The 21,657-nt window shown below is 46.3% G+C and overlaps 1 protein-coding gene across 1 annotated transcript in view; it reads left to right on the top strand.

Annotated features, from left to right (window-relative positions):
• Plb1 (phospholipase B1) overlaps positions 1–21,657 on the top strand; it is a 67,828-nt gene that overhangs the window by 23,742 nt on the left and 22,429 nt on the right. Inside the window, exons 12-17 of the mRNA XM_051170675.1 lie at positions 4,700–4,771; positions 6,141–6,215; positions 8,109–8,172; positions 16,642–16,700; positions 18,565–18,638; positions 20,044–20,087. Of these exons, the coding sequence (XP_051026632.1) occupies positions 4,700–4,771; positions 6,141–6,215; positions 8,109–8,172; positions 16,642–16,700; positions 18,565–18,638; positions 20,044–20,087 (388 nt within the window). The remainder of the gene's footprint in view (positions 1–4,699; positions 4,772–6,140; positions 6,216–8,108; positions 8,173–16,641; positions 16,701–18,564; positions 18,639–20,043; positions 20,088–21,657) is intronic.

Raw genomic sequence — 21,657 nt, 5'->3', positions numbered from 1 at the left:
ATTGACTGTGCCAGCTCAGCCAAACCTTGGGCCTCTATCTACACTACCACGTGACTTTATTCTGCCCTGCCTAGTGCTAGAGGAGACAAGAGACACCAAGTGTGGCTTCTGTCTTCATGGAGTTCAAGGTATAGCTGGGAAGGGACCAGTCACTAGAACAAGGGCACATGGCAACTTGGACAGCAGGGATGTGCCGTCAGTTCCCCAAATGCTGTATGGACCACAAGGTCAGGAGGGACCCTGAGGATGGGATTAGAAGTCACTTTGAGGTGGTGTATAGGAAGAGGGCAAGGCAGACATCCTTGGCAAGAGGCCTTTTGTGAGCAAAGGGTATAGGGATAATGAGCCAAGTGCAGCCACAAATGGCCAAGAGGGAGGCTGGCTGATCCGAGAGAAACTGTGGGGACAGTGGGGGGGGGGGGGGGGGGGGGGGGGGGGCCAGAGCACAGATAAGTCCTGGAATGTGAGAGGAACATCTGACTAGAGCACGGGAGGGTTAGGTTCCTTTCCCTTTCTCCTTTGATCCCGTGGTTGACTGTCCTCGGTGTTGGCAGCAGGGATGGCAATAACCACCTTTATCAGGTGGCCAAGTGATATAGCCCCATGCTACTGACCCAGTTCTGCCTAACCCGCTCAAGGGTCACACGGAGCTAGCACCTACAGGGAAGCAGAAGGTTTCTCCTTCAAGATCAAGGGCCTGGGGGACAGCAAGTGTCACAAGGACTCTTCAGAAGAGGTAACAGTTGTCCTAGACAGGAAGTCACTTGTCTATCAGGACTTGTCCAAAACACCCACAAGCCCATAGTTCCCCAATAAATCCCTCAAGGCCCATACAGCCCAAGAAGGGAGAGAGGAGTCCCTCAAGTATGTCAGCTCCCCAGTTTCCTTGCTGGCAGCACACCAGGCCACCCACAACTCTGCTCAAAGCCACAGCTCCTGCAGGCTTGAATCTGCCTGTGAACGATCAGGAATGTGACAGGTTAGGGCGAGGCAAAGGGTGTCAGAGAGTGGTTCTGGCTCTGGTCCCACCTCTGGTTGTTTCCTGGTATAAATCACATTTTTCTCCTTCTGTCAAAAGAATACGGTGACCTTCAGCTAGCCTCAGAGGGCTTGTGGAAGAATGGGCATCTATGGGCGCCCTCCACACCTTTGAGTTCTGTGTTCCCATTAGAGGACGGGGAAGGCCGGGGCCCTGGTTTGAAGTGTTTAGCTTACCTAAGACCATTGAGGTCAGTGCCACATTCACAAGCATGGAGCCTTAGGGGGAGGACTTTCCTGCTAGGTAAGGAGCAGGGGGTGGGGGGCGAGGAGCTGCTGTGATCTCCGGAACCACCTCTGCCATCTCCCGACCACACACCCAGGACACATCCGTGTTGGAAGGAGTCTCTGCTGTGCAGCCCACAGAGTCATGTGTGGCTGTGCACGGGCCACATCGGCAACATCTGCCTTCCCTGCCCTCAGACAGTGAGTGTGAGCTCTGTGTGCCACACATAAGGCAGAGGTGGCGAGCAGTTTTATCTGCACACACCTAGACTAAAATTCTCCCATATGTGTGGTCCCCCCTAACCCCAGCTCTGGCTGCAGCTTGCACCCCTACTCAAAGCTGAAGAGGCGCTGGCGTTTGGGCAGAACTCAGTCTCTCTGGGCCCTTTCTGTTGCTTCAGCAAATTCTGAAAATTCTTGTATAGTGGTAGTGAAGAGGACACACCGTTGGGGATGTTAAATGTCAGGTCCTTCCAGAAATCCTAACACCCTATGTGAAACCTCACAAGAAGATGCTACCAGGTGGGGGAAGGAACTTGGGAAGTGTTCATATGTCAGAACTCTTTCCAGATCTCTCTTCTTTCTCCTTTCTTCTTCTTCTTCTTCTTCTTCTTCTTCTTCTTCTTCTTCTTCTTCCATTATTGCATTTATTTAAGGAGGGGGGGGCAGACATTGCGTAATGATGCACATGTGAAGCCAGAGGGGTGAGGCCTGCTGGACTCATATCTGGCTCGGTGGCCACTGCCTTTACCTGCTCAACCATTTCACCAGCTCCCAGAGAGGGGTTTTGTTTGTTTGTTTTGTTTTGTTTTTTAAGATCACTATCATCCATCCACAGGCTCTGGCTAGTTTCAAGGTGGCAGAGCAGTGTGGAGGAGACAAAGTAAGAAAGGGGCCAGAAGATGGAGGAAAAGCCAGGATGAGACCAAGGGCAAATGTCCCTGAGGGGGAAATAGTGCCTTTGTGTACAGCACTGGGTGACAGGAGGAAGAGGGCTTCTTTGAAGTAACTGTGATTTCTGTCTTCTCTGAGGATTCAGGGTCAGAACATGTGTAAGAAAACTGGGAAACTGATACAGGAATATTTAATTCAAGAACTTAAGGTTTGCTGTTGCTTTTGCCCTGTGATGTGGTCTTACTCTGTAACCAGGCTGTCCTCAAACTCAATCCGTCCTCAGCCACAGCCTCCCAAATGTTAAGAGTACACCATGCCTCTTTTAAGATAAAGTTCTCAACAGAAGCAGATTGATTGGTCAAACCTATGGATTCCCTTCTGAGGTCCTTGAAATATTTTTCAAGGCTCTGTTGTCCTCAGTACCTTAGAATTAGATTTGATTTTTCCCCCCTAGATTCTCTTGTGGATTCTCCCTTTCTTGAAAGACTGAGGAGGAGAAGAATGCTTTGCAGATGGCCATCTGACCCTGGCCGTTAGCCAGGCCCTCTGTGCTCTGCCTGTGTGAACAGCCTGGGTCACATTTCTAGGAGTGGCCACTGTCAAAACAAAACTGAAAGGAGATAGAGTTTTGAGAGCCCTGTTCCTCTCCCGGGCCTGGAGCCACAGACTGCCACTCCTCCAGAAGTGACAGTAATTACACCCCTTATCTGACACTCCTTACTTTGGCTCAGAACAAGCCACCAGTCCCTGGACATTCCTTTGGTTCCTGGGATCTAAAAGCACAAACACAGGGTTAGATCTTGAAGGGGACCTGAGGTCTTCATGGTTTATTTGTGTGACAGATAGACAGGAGTGTCCAAGCCAGTGACCACCTACACCCTTGTCACAGTGTTAGTAAGATGAGAGGCAAAGTTGTCGACAGAGCTTAGTACTCTGGGTGTGGCAAGGCTTCCAAACAGGAGTGAAAGGTGTGTGCAAAAGACACTCCGATCCTTCTAAGCCACTGCACATGTCCACCAGTTCTCTCCTCTCTCTCTCTCTCTCTCTCTCTCTCTCTCTCTCTCTCTCTCTCTCTGTGTGTGTGTGTGTGTGTGTGTCTCTGTTTCTCTCCCCCCCTCTTCCCCCTTCCTCTTTCTCCCCTATCTCTCCCCTCCCCTCTCCTCTCCTCTCTCCTCTCTCCCTCCTGTCTCTCCTCACTATTCTCTCTTTCTCATCCAAGCTGGCCTTGAACTTGATATATAAGTGAGAATGACCTGGAGTTCCTGCAGCCCCTGCCTCCACCTCCAAATTGGCAGAATTATAGGCATGTGCCACCACAGGAGGACTTCATTCAGTGCCTGAAATCAAGCCCAGGGCCGCAAGCATACCAACCAAGCTCTCCCCTGAGATGCATCGCCAGTCTGTAAAAAGTTTTTAAAATGAGTAGAGTACTTGCCTGGCGTATAGAAGGCCCTGTTCTTGATCCCCAGCATGGAAACAAACAAACAAACCCTTCTTCTAATTCTTCAGCTGCTTTCATTCCCCTTCCTCCACTGCTTTTGCTGAAGTCTTGCTGGCACTACTGCTGTTGCTCTCAGCACCATTTGTCTGTTATTAGGTGGCCTTTGTGGTTATGGTGCTATGCTGTTAATCCTCAAGGTGCTAGACAGCCTTGTTGTCTGTGAGGGTCGGGGAGCCAAGCTGTACACCCTCTCACTCCATCTCTGTAGCCCAGCTAAAGACTGGGGCCTGTTGGCTTCCTGTGAAGCTGTATAAACATCAATCCAGAGTTTTGGGTGTTTTGTTTTGTTTTAGTGTAGATTAGTGGTTCTCAACCTGTGGGTTGCGACTCCCTTGGGGGTCTCATATCAGATATCCTGCATATCAAATATTTATATTACGATTCACAGCGGTAGCAAAATCACAGTTATGAAGTAGCAACAAAATAATCTTATAGTTGGGGGTCACCACAGCATGAGGAGCTGTATTAAAGGGTAGAGGCATTAGGAAACTTTCAAACCACTCATGTGGATCTAGCTATAAGAAGGAAGAAGCCAGGAAAGGACACATATTTTTCAGATACAGCCTCAGCCCTTCCTCCTTGCCTCTGCTGCCCTAGATATAGAAATCTTCATCAGTGAGCCAGCCAAGAGCTGGGCACTGAGCGGGAGGACGTGATAAGCACCCTAGGGTGACCATGAAGCCATGTGACCTGCTGCAAGATATCTGGTTGGATTTAGAATACCAGGTGTCTGTCAGTCTTCCCTTGGACACCTGCTCCAAATTACATTCAATTTCTCCTGTGCTACTGAGGAGATGAGCTAGGAAGTCCTGCCAATGAAAAAAGATCAAAACCGAAGAAGCCCACTAACTCTCACATGGTGATATTCAAATGAGAGAGCAGCCTAGGACAGAGCTGCAAAGGCCCCCCAAGGGGCTGCTGACCCAAGAGTCAAACTCTGAGAGACTTCCTGGTCAGTGGGGGTGGGGATGCACTTCAGGAGGACCTTGGAGGATTACCTGCATGAGGCTTCTCTGTTTTAGCTGTTACTTTCGTTTCTAGATGGAACCAGTGGGTCACAAAGATGAGCCACTAGATGCAACAGACAGAAAGATGATGAAATGTCCCTCTCAGGTAGGAGACACTGGACTGGGTGAGGCGGGATGTGGGTGGCCATATGGAATTGGCTGAAAAGTGGCATCTTACTGAGATGTTAGGCCCCTGAGAGTCTTGAGTCTGTTGTTCTGGGCCTGAGCATAGGTTGCACATGTGGCTGTCCAAAAACATGGTCCTGTGGACTGAGAGCAGTCCTAGCAGAATGAAGGCCTTCCATTCCTGTAGAAGTCACAGGAACAAAACCACAGCTCACCTGGCCTCCAGCTATGGTCTCATTCATCTTCCCAGGGCCCTGGCCTTGTGGCCAAGATGACACTTCCAGGCCTTTCTCTACCTCAGGAGGCAGAGCTGATGAGATCCTGAGGGGACTTGAAGAGTGTATCCTAAGGATGTGCCCAACATGTAATAGATACATAGGTAATCTTTCCACATGGATGAGGAAATAACCAAACATCAGTGATGGAAACTCCTCCTCTCATAGAATGCTAGTTGATTTTTTTTATCTTTTTTTTTTTTTTTTTTTTTTTTGCTTTCTTGATGAATTAATAAGCTTATCATGAGTACACAATAAGGAGGAATAATTCACCTCTTTCCTCCTTCACTACGGCTTTAAAAAGCCTAAAATGAGGTTGTGATGAGCCTGGTGATGCAGACTTCGATGCTGGCTTGTAAATGGGCCATTTCAAAGCTTCAGGGAGCTTCTTCAGAGGGCCGACAGGCGACAATAAGAAAGGGACCAGGGAAAGGTTTGCCTTCATCGAGAAGATGATATGTGTAAGAACACAACGTTGGAATCCAGCCACTGCCCAGGCCACAGCACCCACAGCAGCATTTTCCACCCCCTCACAGAAACTCTCAGGCACCTACTGAGTGCCTCATTACAGGCCTGTGGGGCTACAGTCTCTTACCTGGAAAGTGGATTTACGCCAAGGTGTATTGATCACCACACGTCCTGTTGCCCAGCTCGTTCCCTGGCTTCTGTGTGGCTTACAGGTTTATACTGTGTGGCTTACAGGTTTATACTGTGAAATCTCATCCTGTACTTGGGCTCTGTATCTCTCCTCAGAGACCTCACCATGCTGTCTCTCTCTGGTGCCGGGGCCTGAACTGTCCGCAGAGCTGTCTACTTGTCTGTGGCTCTCAAAACATTTTCATTAAACTCCTTACTCCCCAATAATCCTCTTCAGTGCCTCTTGTGAACTCCACGCCTCCTCTGAAGCCTTTCAACATGAATCTGAAGTCTTTGTGGTTTATACAAGGATTGCAAGGACGCCTCTCAATGCAACAGAGAGAAATGGTGATGAACTGTCCATGTCAATGATGACAAGCTTGATTATTATGAGATGGAGAGCTCTGGGTCATGCTTACATGTTACCTTCCTCTGCAGGAGAGCCCCTATCTGTTCACCTACAGAAATAGCAACTACCAGGCCAAACCACTGAGACCCATAGGAAAGCTTCAGGTAAGAAAAGGACACACTTGAATCTTTGTAACCGGCTCCTTGGCTCTCTGTGTCCTGAAACTCCATTTGCCTCTGGGCACGCTGAAAGCTTAAAAGTCGTGGAAGCTTGCAACAGGTGCCTGAAATTCGGCCAGGGCAGGCTGGGGGAGGGGAAGCGACCTCGAGCATGTGTGTGACGTTCCTTTGGTAGCCTGGATCAACACCATCCTCAGGCCTCTCTCAGTGGACCACCCACAGTGTCATGAGGTGTTGGGGCTTCATGGCACTGTGACAAGATACCCCAGACCCTTCCCAAATCTCTGGCTAGTCCTTGAGTCTTTAATTGAAGGGAAAGAAAAGCTTGTCAAAGTAGGAGATGTGAATTGAACTCTGGAACCAGTTTGGGGACCGGATAGCCTTAAAGTAGATGGATGCACGCTGTTCACCTGTCACTTGCATCTTGATTATGGCTTATCTCCTCCATTGCCTTCAGGTTCTTCCTGCCAAGATTAGATAGGGCACTCTGCACCCCTCGGGGACTCAGGCACCTAACGCTTGACGGTAGCCTGACTACTACTCTAAGAGACCCAATGTAAAAGATTCTTTACTTTCTAACGGACATTGTATTTTCTAATATCGTAGCTATATCTAGAAGGAAGTAGACACAGAGAGATGAAGCCGCTGGATCTATATTCAAATCCAGATTCTTCCATGTCCTGCCTCTGTGTTGTTAAGCAAGGCTCTTCTTCACTTCCCTGTGCCTTTGGTTTCCATCTGGGAGGTAGTGACTGTAATGGCCTTGCCACATAGAGCTGTAAATGCCTTAAGAAATAAAAAGCACGCATTCCAGAGTCTGGCACGCAGCGAATCCTACCAAAGTCTTGGTACTGTTTTCTATGTATTGCTTTTCCCCTCAGGATACATTACTAAGTCTCTTCTACACCTTTAGAATGCAACCTCAGAGAGGCAAGGGCTGAGGGTCAGTGCCCAGGAGTGAGCTGCTAGGGGACTAAGAAGATGGGCAGGTGGATTCCAGACACGAGACTTAATGACACAAATAAAATATACTGCTGAGCCAAAAGAACACAGTTTGATACAGAAACAGGCATCCCAGCCAGCGTGCACATGCACTGAAAATAACAACTGGAGTTAAGTTTGTGTTGTGTCTTATGGGATCACAGAGGAAGAAAAGCCAGCTCAGAAAGTTAAAGACAACTTTCCTAGAGTACTCATGGCCTCAGTTCTGAAGAGACTAGGAAATGAGCCTGTTGGATAGAAGTGCGAACAAACAAAAGAGAGAGAGAGGAAAAAAAAAAGAATGGGGGGAGCAGCTTACACAGAGGTGCAGAGGGGTGGGAGCGTATGAAGACCTTGGTCAAGGACAGACTACAGTAGGGCATATTGGGATCAGTGGGTTTAATGCCGAGGTTGGTATATGGTAGCCATTTATTTGTTCAATCAGCAAATAGTACTAATCTTCTGCGATGCTTGGCACCATTCTCAACCTTGGGGTCACAGTAATAAATGGCATGGACACAACAGCCTGGCTTCACTAAGAGTTTAGGCAGGGCAGGGTCACAGTTGTGTCTCCCTGAGACATGAGGAGAGGAGAGGAGAGCAGAGCAGAGGAGAGGTCAGGCCATCCAGCCTGGAGGTGCTGACACTATTGAGGGTTACAACATTCCAAACAAGAATATTGAAGGCTTGAACTCAGGTGGAGGAGGAGATGGCCCTGAGGAGGAGACAGATCGGAGCAGTATGTTGTAGACAGTGAGCTATGAGATTGAAAGAGAGACCTTACCAAACACCAGAGTTCTATTCTGTTTCAATTGTAAGTGGTCTTTTCGAATATATAGGCCCACTTCCCACCCATCCTCTATTCCACTTCTCATTTCCTTGTGTGTTTCTTTCCAGGTGAGAGAAGGAACAGTATTCAGCTGTTCTGACATGCACCCCTCGGACACAGTCCCCACAACAGGTACACGGCTAATGTGTTCAGTGAGTTTTGACTCAATTAAAGATGTGAAATTTAAGTCAGAGCAGCCTTCAGATGCCAAGGATTCCCAGGACATGAGTTCAAGAAGGGTGAGAGGGCCCAGGACAGTTTTTATGGCTCTGCAGGGGGCCATAAGGTCATGTTTATGCTTGATTACTCTTTAACTAAAATACGAGCCATCGTTATCAGAAAGCACGTATTGAGCATTGACCCCACTTTAGGCCACATTGTGCAAGGAGCCTAAGGGTTGTTGAGTGCAGTGTCCTGTCTTAAAACACTGATGGGTGAACTTGTTCTTTTGAAAAATACTTTTAAACACAAAGCAAATTTGGACAGCTTGTACTTCTTACCCAAGGAATGTGCAGAGTGTGTTCAAGGGCTGCATAGAGCGAGGAGGCCCCACAGTTCATAAATGTGCCAGTCCCATTCTCTCTGTGTCTCTTTCCTTTTCTTCCTCCTTCCTTCCTCCCTTCTTTCCTTTCTTCATTTCTTCCTTCCTTTCTCTCAAGACATGGCTTCTCTATGTAGCTCTGGCTAGCTTGGAACTCACTCACTGTGTAGACAAGGCTGGCCTTGAACTCACAGAGATCCACCTGACCCTGCCTCCCAAGCGTTGGGATCAAAGATGTGCACCATCACAGCTGGCTTCACTATCTTTCTAAAATGTTGCTGAGCTCTGAAGATGAGACTCATGGAATGTTCTAGGCAGTCGTTAACAATCTTCCTGAAGAGGAAGCTACTTGAGCGCTGCAGCTTTCTTTGCAGGTGAAGCAGCTTGGGAAATGGTGTCTGTACATATGGAAAGGGACATGAAGGTCACTGTGGGACCCGGTGATTCAGAACCTTAGCTAAGACACTGGTGCTGTAGGTCTCCATGCTTGGCAGTGGAGGATAACTAGATATGCTCATTTCTCAGTTCACTTGTTGGTGAGTCTCTCCTACAAGCCATTCAGGAGTCTCTGTCCTAGCTGATGTATTTTAACCTCTGACCGGGATCACTGAAAAGAGAAAATGAAGTTTGGAGAAGTCACAATACCTATAAGGACCCCTTATATCCACAGCAACATTGTGTTCTTGTGTTGTGAGCAAAGCAAATATGTAACTTGCCTTTCATTGGCATCTGGGCTTCGCACATGCAGATTAAGTCATATTATTGTCAAGTGAGTTAAAAGATCTCATTGCTGGGTGGTAGTGGCAGGGCATGCCTGTAGACCCAGCACTTGGGAGGCAGAGGCAGATAGAGCTCTCTGAGTTTGAGGCCAGCCTGTTCTACAGAGTGAGTCCCTGGACAGCCAGGGCTACATAGAAAAACCCTGTCTAAAAACAAAAACAAAAACAAAACAAAACCTTACCAGAGTCTAGATACAAAATTTATTCTTCAAAGCTGTAATGTAACAAAACAGGGGATAGTATTCCATCTGTTACCTTTTATTGTAACAAAACACCTGAGCCTGGAACCTTAAAAGGAATTTAAGGCCTATTTAAGCCCTGTGGTTGTAGAGCCTCATATCCAATATTAGATAACCTATCTGTGTAGTCTCTAGTGATTCCCCCTGTGACAACGTTAAAACATGGTAGAGAAATGGGAGACATGCTGTTTTTACTCTGGCTGGCTCCACTCCACTACTGTTGTCCTTGGTGGCTGTCCCATGGTACTGGCGTCTCCAAATCTGCTGGGGTCCTTTGCCACAACTGGGCTGCACTTTCACCAACAGCCTGTCATAGGTTCTATTTCTGGTGTCAAGCCTCAACTTCTCTGCATGACCCTTTCATTTCTGGGCCTTTGCCTGCCACTGAGGTTGCACCTTCACCACTGACCTCTTCTGGCCTCTCACAGTGCCAGTGTCAGCTGTTCTCCATGACCCACCCCTTCATGCTTTTAAAACCAGCACCACCTGGTGACTCTTACATATTACCAAGTCCAGCTGCCAACACGAGGTACAACTGTGGCCGCCTCTTGAACACCGGGTCTCAGTGCTGTCAGGAAACACTCCCCAGAAGATTTCATCTCAGTGATTCTGGCCTCTTCTTAATCACTGCTGATTTCTCAGCTCAGCTAACCAGCATCAGTTGTCCCAGTAACACAAAGGTTTTGCTTTAGTAGCCTGGTATCTTGTTACTCATGGCTGATTTTTCAGCCCCAGCAAACCAGAACCACAGAATCTTACATCAAAATAGCAAATAGCTTTGATAGTGTCTTTAACATTCCCTGTGAAATGTCACAATCCAGGTCTCTACCATCTGCACTGCTCTCAACACTCGTATCTTCCCAGCTCCTACAGGACATCCCACTGGACTCTCAACACTCAATGGTTTTCTAGCCCAAAGTCCCATAGTCCTTCCACAGTCCTTTCCAAAATATGGTAAGGTCTGGTTTGGGTTTGTTTGGGTTTGTTGTTGTTGTTGTTGTTTGGTTTTTCAAGACAGGGTTTCTCTGTGTAGCATTGGCTGTCCTGGACTCGCTTTTGTAAACCAGGTTGGCATCACAGAGATCCACTTGCCTCTGCCTCCCAAGTGCTGGGATTAAAGGCATGCACCACTATGCCTGGCCCACATGGTCAGGTCTGTCACAGCAGTACACTACTATGTTGGTACCAACTTGTCTTAGTTAGGGTTTCTGTTGCTGCAGTGAAACTCTGTGACCAAAAAGTAAGTTGGGGAGGAAAGGGTTTATTTGGCTTACACTTCCACATAGCTGTTCATCACCAAAGGAAGTCAGGACAGGAACTCAAGCAGGGAAGGAACCTGGAGGCAGGAGCTGATGCAGAGGCCTTGGCAGGTGCTGCTTACTGGCTTGCTCTCCATGGCTTGCTCAGCCATCTTTCTTAGAGAACCCAGGACCACCAGCTCAGGGATGACACCACCCACCATGGACTGGTCCCTCCTATACTGATCACTAATTAAGAAAATGCCTTACAGGTAGATCTCATGGAGGCATTTTCTTAACTGAGGCTCCTTCCTCTCTGATGACTTGTGTCTCAAGTTGACACACAAAACCAGCCAGTACGACTGACCCCTTGTCGACTTGTTAACACAAATTCATTACTATTAAGCCACAACCCTTCCTTCTGGGATGTCTGCTGAGGAGGAAGGTCAGCTGGGCGCTTTCTCTGCCTCTGAGCTAGCAGGCTTTCACTCCAGCATCTGGCTCCCGAGTCTTTATTGATAAAATTGAACAATTGAGATTTTGTTAAAAAGAACAGAAGAGAATTGGCAAAACGGGCCATGTGTTGGGGTAGGCTTCCTTTGAAACACCCACTGTCAAGAAAACTAATTCACCTTCCAAGACCAGCATCAACTGGGGCCACACCCCAACCCCCAGTGACCTCATTACCTCGCATTAGGCCCATCTCTTAAACTTCTAGCCCCTTCCTACCACCATATTGAGAACCAAGCCTCCAGAACTTGGGTCTTTGGAGGACCAAACCACATCCAAAGCCCACAGAAGTGCTACAGATCTTACACAAAGAGGAGTTTACTCTTTCGACTTCTTGTTCCTGTGTTTGGTGACGCTGCATTCCTATCCATCTGTTTACTGGGTGGACTTTAACAGCAGAAAGAGATGATTGTCTTTATATATGTGCCTCCCTGCAGTAAAAACCCTTATTCTAATACATAGAGAGAGGTATATGTGAAGAGATAGTGCATATATCTAGATAGAGTATCAGTTTGAAGGTTTTAATAGCCATAGTTTAATCTTATCACTGTGAAAAGAAGATCTGTATTTTGCAATCTCCCTAAATTGTGTTTCTGTCATGGCAACCATCCATTAGAATGTATCTTCACATCTAGGAACCAGATAAAGTACAGACTCTTCCTTACTCCCTGACCCTAGTGACTGCTGTGTTTATTAGTTCTTGAAGAATTCAAGAGCAAGTCTCAAGACTTTATGATCTCAGATATCTCAGTGATAGGCACTGTTTAAGTAAACAGATAGCTAGGTTGATCCAAGCTTCCACTGAGCTGACCAAATTGCCTAGGACTGAAACACACATGCTCGTCCAGTGAAATTCACACTCATTTAAGAGTGTTGGGGTGGACCTCTGCATCCCCTGGAAAGTATTGTTCAGGAAAATGACCACAGAGAAGTGGGCGATATGGAAAGACACACTTCGTTTTGGAGCCACTGATCTATACCTGAGGTATTTCCATGTTGAGGAGGAGGAAGAGGAAGAGAAGAAGAAGAAAATGATAAGGAAAGAGGAGGGGGAAGAGGAAGAAGAGAAGATGAAGGAAAGAGGAGGAGGAAAAAGAAGCAGCAGCAGAAGAAGAAGCAGAAGCAGAAGAAGAAACAAAAGAAGAAGCAGAAGAAGAAGCAGAAGAAGAAGAAGAAGAAGGAAGAAGAAGGAAGAAAGAAGAAGAAGCCCAGCGAAGGACCACATTACTATTTTCCTTTTACTGTTATTTGGTGTTTCTGTAAGTTCTTCCCCTCTCCTGAAGACCATGTTTGTGGTTTCTAATTGAACCGATACACATGCTGGTAGAGCTGGCCATCTTCTTGCATCCCCACTGGCTTAGCAACTAGGAGGAACTACTAAATACTAAGCAGCTTTGAATTACTGAGAATTTCAAATTCATCCAATGAATTCTCAGAGTTGAAATGTAAACTAGGTCATGGTACCACCACTCAAATGTCTTTTACTAAGCCCATGGCATAAAATAACTATTTTGCCTTCCAAATTATTTTAAAACCCCTTTTTGTAGTTACTTTTTCTCGTGTATTCCTCAATCCACAGATTCACAGATCAAAACTGATGTTATGAAATATGATACTGCCTGTCATCACAGGTCATGGTCCCTAGTGCCCTGGGTGCCTATTTGTATCGTACACCAGAGCTTGTGGGTGATGAACCCTCACCTGTCCATCTATGGGGCTTTGGGAAATGAAATGTAGAAAGTTAGTACAAGTGATTTTTTTATAGCCAGTCAGCATTTGGAATTCAATAAAGAATAAAGGCTTGCAAGGTCTCCCTCCCAGTCCATACACATGTAGGATTTGCAAAGTGTTTTATGGCTTTATAAACATTGATGAAATGTTGATACTAGCTGGCCCTCCTGATGACTTTAAGAGTCTACTGGGGTCTACTGATGACTTAAAGGTTTGTTTTGTTCTTTTCAAAAAAGAGTGGTATTGAGGAGTGATAGGGGATGTGGCTCATTGATTCTGCTGGAGTCTTTCTAAACTCTCAATAGCCTACCATCAGCAGGAAGTGTTGCCCCATGGGGACCAAGAGCCCGCCTGGCTCTCAGTGCATCCAGCCCACTGGTCAAATTCAATTGCTTCCCCAAGAGGCTCATTTATCTAAGTGTTTTCTGCTCTCGATATTTTTTTTAAATACAGATAATATGTTTAAACAAAAATGAAGAGTTGATGAAGGAACCACTAAAATGCTAAAGAATCAAGTAGAACTTTTAAAAATGAAAATAAGACTATGGAAATTGCAACCCTAATTAATATGTAAAAATAGAGTAATTGACATTGGGACCCCTATTGATAGGCCAACCAACATAGACAAGGTGAGTAGAAAATGAGAGTAGTGGACTGGAGAGTAGATCCAAGGACATTATTTTGAAGTCAGCATCCTTTGAGGTATAACAAATGAGAAAGTCCAACAGGTAAGTCAGTGAAGTCAGCCTTCTGTATCCATAGTTTCCATGGCAGCAGAGTCAGACAATAATGTCTCAAAAATGCTTAGGGGGGAAAATCCCATCTATAATGAACTTACAGGCTTTATTTTTTATTACTCCCTAAACAATTCATTGTAATTTCTGAGATAAAATAATTATATCATTTCTTCTTTCTCTTCTCCTTTTAAACCTTCCCATGTACCCCTTCTTGCTCCCAAAATTTTTTATTCAAAGCTTTGAAATCTGTTAAGACTACCATCACAGACCCATAGCCTTTACTTCTAGCTACTATGTTTTATTAATATGTTTATAATGAATACATAGTAACAATCAGTACTTTTCAGGTGCCAGGGTGGCCTTTCAATACGTGGATACAATATATAACAATCAAATCCAGGAAATTGGCATATATATCGTGTCAGACCTGTGTCATCTCTTAGTGAGGTTAATACATTCCTTCTACTTCCTCTACATTTGAGGTGCCTATTTACCCATAAACACTTAGATTAAAATCACCAAAGGCAGAAATGGAGCTGCAGTCAAATGGCAGCAAATTACCATCCTTGTTGCAATCTTTTCATGAAATTCTTAAAACTGGAGGGCAAATGGGTTGGGAAGGCCTGGCTAACAAGGAGAGTAAACTGGCTTCTTAGAGTTTAGATTTCAGCACTGCATGGCTCAAGTTGTTGGGCTATTGGAGCCTGGCACCGCAGCCTGATGAGCACTGCCCCTAAGGACAGCTTTTCACGGACTAAGGCCGACCCTCATCTTTGGTCTGGTGCTGGCTGCTCACTGCTCACGGCACCAGAGCCTAGATGGCCTTCTGATAAGGGTTCTGCAGAAATGCCCACAAGCTTATGCTGAGTGTTAAACTTCTTTCGAGGTAGTGAACAGTTCGTTCCAGATAGCATTATCTAATCAGCCCACAGAAATGTAATCTTATCTTGAAATAGTTGTCTCTCCAAAGACAGTAATGGCTAAAGTGGTTTTTTTTTTTTTTCTTTTCTACATTTCTGGGCTGTGTCTTTGTCATATGCAATGGCATTAGTAAACCTCAAACCAAGGTCTACAGAGTACTAAACCAAAGAAATGCATGCCCTCTATCTTAACAGTGAAATCTTAGATAAATCAACTCCTCCCAGAAAGCCTTGCAGCATATCTACTCTCTCTTGCTGAGAATCCTACAGAGTGGCCAATGAGAGAACCCCACTGCAGAAACATACACACACACACACACACACACACACACACACACACACACACACACACACACGGGAACAGGGGAGATCTGTATATGTGTACATATACTGTTTCCTTTCTATCCAACCAAATTTAAGAGGTAAGTATGGGCTGTTGGAGCTGCTTTTTACATGTTTTAGATATTATTTTGCATGCACATGTATATGTGGGGGCACATGCTGTACCCTGGAGGTCAGAGGACAACTTACAGGGGTACTCCCTCCCCACACTATAGATCTTGGGAACAAAACCTGGGACTTTAAGTGTGGTGGCAGGAGCTTTTACCCCATGAGCCATCTTGAGGACCCTGCACTGCTCTGTTTTGTTTGTTTTTTGAGACAGGGTTTCTCTATGTAGCCTTGGCTGTCCTCGCCTCTCTCTGAAGACCAGGCTGGATTCGAACTCACAGAGATCTGCCTGCCTCTGCCTCCCGAATGCTGGGATTAAAGGCATGCCTGGCTTTGTACTGCCTTTTTTCCCCCCTCAACCTATAAAAAATCTTGAAGCTTTGGAGGCAAATCTGTCTGTCTCCTTCAGGTTTTACCAACTCCAAATACTTTGCTTAGCCTTTGCATACCAGTCAGCGTTCAGAGAACTCACTCTTACAGCCCTAAAAATATAGTGACTGACTGTCATCACCACAAGCTAAAATAAACCACTCTGGAGTTGAGGAAGGGGCTCTTATTTTCTGTGTTTTTTTTTCCTCCTCCCCCTACCCACCCACCCCCAGCCTGATTTCTTTGGGAAAAGGTCATTTAAAGTTTCCATGCTTAGCCCTGTAGGCGTGTGTTAATGTGTGCAGCTGGGTTTGTGATTTGATATTGTTCTTCTAACCACAGAGAGTAGCAGGGGAAGCTGGGAAAGGCCACGTAGGCTATAATCACGTAGAAGGTGTGTGTGTGTGTGTGTGTGTGTGTGTGTGTGTGTGTGTGTGTGTGTGTGTGTGTTGAATTCAAGGCATGACAATGGGGGAGGGAAGGCTCTAAAGAAAGACACTTAGTGGCTCTAGAATCTAAAAGACAAGACTGCAAAGCCACCATGGGGATCTGCAATAGCAACCACAGTTGTGTGAGCCAATTTGTACCTAGACATGGAAGGGAACAGTAGAAACGGACAACTGTCCTTGGCTTCAAAGTAAAAATGTGTTTCTCAGTAGTTCTTAAAATGTGGTACCCAGACAGGACGGGGAACAGCCACAGTAGACATGTAAATTCTCAGGCTCAATACAGGCTTGCTGAATCTGAAGCTCTTAGGAGTTTGGGGGGGTCAGCTGAGATTTAACAAGCTCTTCAGGCAATTCCAGTGCACAGCCCAATTTGAGGAGCACTAATCTACGTGTTCTCACACGTGTGTTAGCATCCATCCTGTCCGAGGAGACATCAGGGACTTCCCCTCCCCAGGCAGCTGCCATTTCTGCCAGTGGTGTGAGAGTGGTCAAAAAGCCTGAGTTGGCTGCTGGCGGGAGTAAGGTGTGCCCTGCAAAGGAAGGCTAAGCATCTCGCCACTTTCCTGAGGCACAAGGGAACTGGATCCAGAGTCTTCCTCAAACCCCCATTTTCCATTCACCCCATGTTTGCTTTTTAGTTCACAGGCTGAGGCCGGCAGACATCAAGGTAATCGGAGCACTGGGTGACTCTCTCACGGTAGGTGACCTCAACTGAAGAAGGGATAGGAGAGGAGATTTTGTCCGTGCTTCCGAGACAGGGTCTCATGTAGCTCAGGCTGGCCTCTAATTCACTATGTTGCTGAGGTTGGCTCTGAATTCCTGATCTTCCTATGTCTGCCTCCCTGGGATTACAGTTGTGGGCTGCCCTGTCCAGCTAGGAAAGGAGATTTTAGTGAACATAAAAACAGGGACCTTGAAAGTTGAGGTTTTACTCTTAGCCTGTTTCTGCTGCTGCTCCTCAAACCCTCCCTATTGCCCCTGCCCGACATCTAGCATGCCTTGTCCGCACCTACCATGCCGTGCCCAGCATCTAGCATGCCTTGCCTGGCATCTAGCATGCCTTGCCCACACCTAGCATGCCTTGCCTGGCATGATTTTCACTTCAACCTCTACAATTCCTGCCTCAATGCTGGGATGAAAAGAAAACAGAAAGTAGCAGGGACCCGGAGGGAACATGAGTGACAAAATTAAGTTAGACAGCCCGTGCCTATAGTGGGACAGCGTCATCTGCTGTGGGCGTCTCCAAAGACCCAGCTAGTCCTCTGTCTCTGTGGAAAAGCTGAGAACTACCCAGACAGGCATAGAGAGACGATGAGCTAGGAGCAAGTGCTGGTGGGTATGGAGGTGGCTGTGAGAAACGAGAGTCAGTGGAAGAAGCAGAGGCCCCAGAGATGGACAAATGCACTTCTGTAGCTGCTCCCGGTGACACCCCAAATCTCTTAGAATGCACACTTCTAAAAAACAGAATCAAGTTCATAGAGTGCCTGAGGGGGTCGGCCCTCAGAGGTTTCAGAAAAACAAGTTTCTCTTTAAGCTCACTCCTGGAGTCCAGCTGTTTTGCCGAGCTGCTGTCCCCAGCTGCTGTCCCCCTCATCAGTTAACAGGCAGCATCTCCAGGTTTGAGCTCTCCAAGGAGCACAATTGTGTCCTAGTCACAGTGAGGGTAGCTCACTCCATAGCCCATGACAAAAGTCCTGTGAGGTCTGACACTCCTCACATCCGACCAATGAGGAAAGTCACTCAGCTTGTGAGTATAAAAGCCAGGCCCAGAACTTAGGGCCCAGACTGTTAGGTCTAATGTTAGAAGTTTCCTCCATGAGACCCCAGCAGTTCCTTATCCCAAAGATCCTACTGTGCATAACCCCCTGGGAGAGCAGGTTGATCCTTGGCATCTTACCTAAGCTGTGATTCTCAGCCACTTCCCACTGAGTGAGGTCTGGTACCCACCCTCCCACACCCCACCTCTATGGTCTCCTGGAAGATGCTGACAGGACAGGAAGCCACAGAGACTCACACAGGTGCTCAGGACTTCCTGGGGAGGCAGCACGTGTGACATGGTGATGATTAGGTTCCAAACTGTAGTGAATATAACCCAAGAATTTCTGTTGGAGTCTAGAACTCCCATGGTTCCTGGGAGGAGATGCCCTGAACACATCTTACTGCTGTTTCTTACCTGCGTGAGCGTGGGATGTGATGACGGGAAAGGCTTAACATATGTTTCTTTTGATTGTACGCTTTACAACTTTCAAAAATGGACACAGCACCTTCAAGTATGTGCTTTTGAAAAATACATGCTATAGGCTGCATTTCTCCCAGTTGCTGTCCAGGCAGGGTTTCCCAGGAGGAAATACAGCTGTGGATGGTACTAGGCTCATCTGGGAAGGGCAGAAGGGCAGAGGGGCAGAAGGGCGGAAGGCGTATCCAAATGAGGTTCCATCTGGATTCTAGAACTTCCCTAGGTGTCCTGCCCAGGATAAGGGCATGGGCCTTCAAACAGGTGGACAGCTGCGGCTCCTGAGGAAACGCAGGAACACCCACCCACTATTTGCTTTCTCTTTCAGGCAGGCAATGGAGCTGGGTCCAAGCCTGGGGATGTCTTGGATGTCCTAACTCAATACCGAGGCCTGTCCTGGAGGTGAGTGAGGCACAGAAGGCTCTTGAGCCTTCTAGAAAGTAGGCGATGAGCTGTCCAGTTCTTTTTATAACAAACTTCTAAATTCAATTTACTGGCCCTCCAAAGACTACAATCCCTATGTGTCACGACCCCTCCAGTAGAGTCTGTGTGACACACATTACCACAGAACCCAGGCGACGACCCCTAGCAAGGGAGAGCTTCCTAAAATGGGTCTGATGTTCTTGCCAGGAGTAACTAATTACAGTCCCCCTCCTTTTTTCTCTTATCACTCACTCATTGTTTTGAGAACATTCTGAATGTTTTCTCTTTCCGTCTTTGTTTTTATTTTTCTTATCAAAGAACTTTTCAAAAGTAACTGAGTTGCTAGACGACCCTTGACTTGAAACTACAGCCAAGGGTCATTCAGTCAAGTTTACCACTAAGTTCCATTCCACTTGTTAATAAAAGCATGACTAAACACTAGTCACCAATAAATAGTTTATATTATAACTTACAAATAAGTTTTGAGTAAAACTCCAGATAGTGGCAGATGAGCTTAAAAAAAAAAAAAAAAAAAAAAAAACTGTCTTGACTCACTGATGTTTGATGTAATAAAATACATTGACCTTTGATAAAGAGAGCACATACACTGATACCAATCTGATGACTTATAAGTGATTGTTCAAGATTGATGACAAAAAAAAAAAAAGATTGATGACAACGTAATTACACTATATCCTGTATTTTTGATTTGTATAAAAAATATTGTAACCACCCCGTTTTAAAATATGTATATAAACCCGGCTTGCTCATCTTCAAAATACACTCAAAATCAAACAACACCTCTGAGTTTGTTTCTGTTTGTCACTTGCATTATCTTCTGCACACTGACACTTCGAGAACTCCCGACCTAAACAGCTATACCCAACTGAAACGGTCCGCAGCACCTATTATAGAGGTGGTGTGGGCTGGACAGTTTGGAGGCATGAAATGCACAAATATTTTGTTCCTAAAAAAGGCCAGTGGGATCTCCCTTGGAATCTTAGCCTTGGGTCAGGAGACCCTGATTCCTAAAGACACTCTTTCAAAAAAGGGTTTTTTTGTTGTTGTTGTTTTTTGTTTTTGTTTTTTCCAAGCTAAGCAATGGAGAGGCTAAGTGGTCCCCTGCTGGCCCCGAAAGAATCCCTCTGGATTGGGAAAGGCAGTAAAAGAGACCTTAGTTCTCCTTTCTCCAACATCAGAGCTGTGGGCGGCGGCGGGGGGGGGGGGGGCGACAAAGCTAAAAATACAAGAACAGCAAGTTGCGTTCTGTGATGGGTAAAGAAAGGGTGAGTCCCTGGAGCTGTGATTCGGCCGGGAAATCTGTCTTGCTTGGGCTTGGCTGGCATTGTACACCTTCATTTTCTTCCTTGCTTCTTACCAACAGCGTGGGTGGAGATGAGGACATCAAAACCGTGACCACCCTGGCCAGTGAGTACCCTGTTGCTCTGGGACGGGTAGGGGGCCCCCTGAGCCCACTGTGCCGCCAGCTGGCGGCCGCCAGCCACGCAAAGCAGCAGGATGCAGCTTCGTGCAGTAGGGGGCGCCGCTTCCCTGAGGCTGCTGTCCCAGCTCAGCTCCTGGGCTAATTAAAACCTTGGAAGGTTTTGTTTACTTTTTGTGTTTTTCAACAGGAAATCGTCTTTATCCAATAAATAAATTGAAAGAGAAAAGAAAAGAGAGCTTAGACTAAATATTAGGGCATATCTCTTTAAAATGCTCCAATTGTTAAAAAAAGATTGGACTGTACATTGGCCTGTGATTCTGGACATAGCACCCACCTAGGCCTGTGCAGCACAGGCATCTTTGCTCATAAAGGCCTTGCTGTATAATCCCACAGCAATTGCAGCGATGAGAGATGAAGCTACCTTGCTTGTTCTGGCTGTGCAAACACTGCCGTATTTTGGGTTCAACCCTTTAACTGTTTTGCCAACAACCCACTTAGATAATTTTTTAAAAGCCTGGCTACATTTTTCTGCGGGTCTGCCTTTAATCTTTTTCATTAAAGAGCTATTGGCGATGCTTTTTATTATGTAATTTATTCATTATCTTTAGCTTACTTTTCTTAAAGTACGTTTAAAAAAAAAAGTCATTAGACGATATTTATAGTTTATTCTTTTCCTCTTAGAAACCCATAAGGGATTTTGCCTGGGAGGGAGTTGATCTGCTTTCATTCTTCCTACTTTTCCTGGAACATATTCCTTTGGTACATATCTTGAGCTAAGAAGTATTTGAGTTTTGAGCCAGCAAGATTAGACAACAGGGATCCTCAACATCCACACTGGCACACTTCATCAGACTGTCTATTTTAGTTCCTGGAAAGCTGTGTCAAATTTAAATAGGTACCACTTTGTGTCATGAGAGCCCCTTGTCCCCTGTTGCTAGGAGGGGTGACTCCGGCTTCTATGAATACAATGAACTTGGCTTTGAGGTGGCCCAGCAAGATGGCTGGCCATGATCTTCTTCAAGCTCAACTCACCAAAGTGGCTTACAAATGACTGTGAAAGTGTCACCCACTTAGGTGGACTCCCGTGACTTCTTAGCTTAGCTGTTCAGCCATCTTTCCTGGAGGTGCAGAGCAGCCTGATGGTAGAGCATCTGTGTGGAGATGTGCTGTGACAGTGCGAGGTCAGGCCAGAACTTCTGCCCAAGGCCCTGTTTAATTTGACCCCACAGATGCTCCCGCACAGGGCGTGTGGGAGACAAAACTCTGCCCTGATAGTGTCAGCAAGTCCCCAGGGTGGGGTATGCCACCCCAAAGGCAGATGCATGAATTGACATTCAACAAGTGTGGATGAAAAAAAGCCTGCAACGTGGGAGGAAAAAAAATCAGCAAGGAAATTGAGATTTGATGTGGGGGGAGGGGGCAGGGGGGAATGAAATGTTAGAAATGCAAAGACTCAGTGAGTCAAATAACGTAATGAAAGCATTGCCAGTAGCTATAACCAAAAAGAAAAAGTATCAGGGATGGAGGACAAGGTTGATGAAATCTCTGATCAAA

Source organism: Acomys russatus, chromosome 1 (genome assembly GCF_903995435.1).
Source record: "Acomys russatus chromosome 1, mAcoRus1.1, whole genome shotgun sequence".
Lineage (NCBI taxonomy): Eukaryota > Metazoa > Chordata > Mammalia > Rodentia > Muridae > Acomys > Acomys russatus.
The sequence above is the reverse complement of the archived record's forward strand: the minus strand, read 5'-3'. Positions and strand labels throughout refer to the sequence as shown.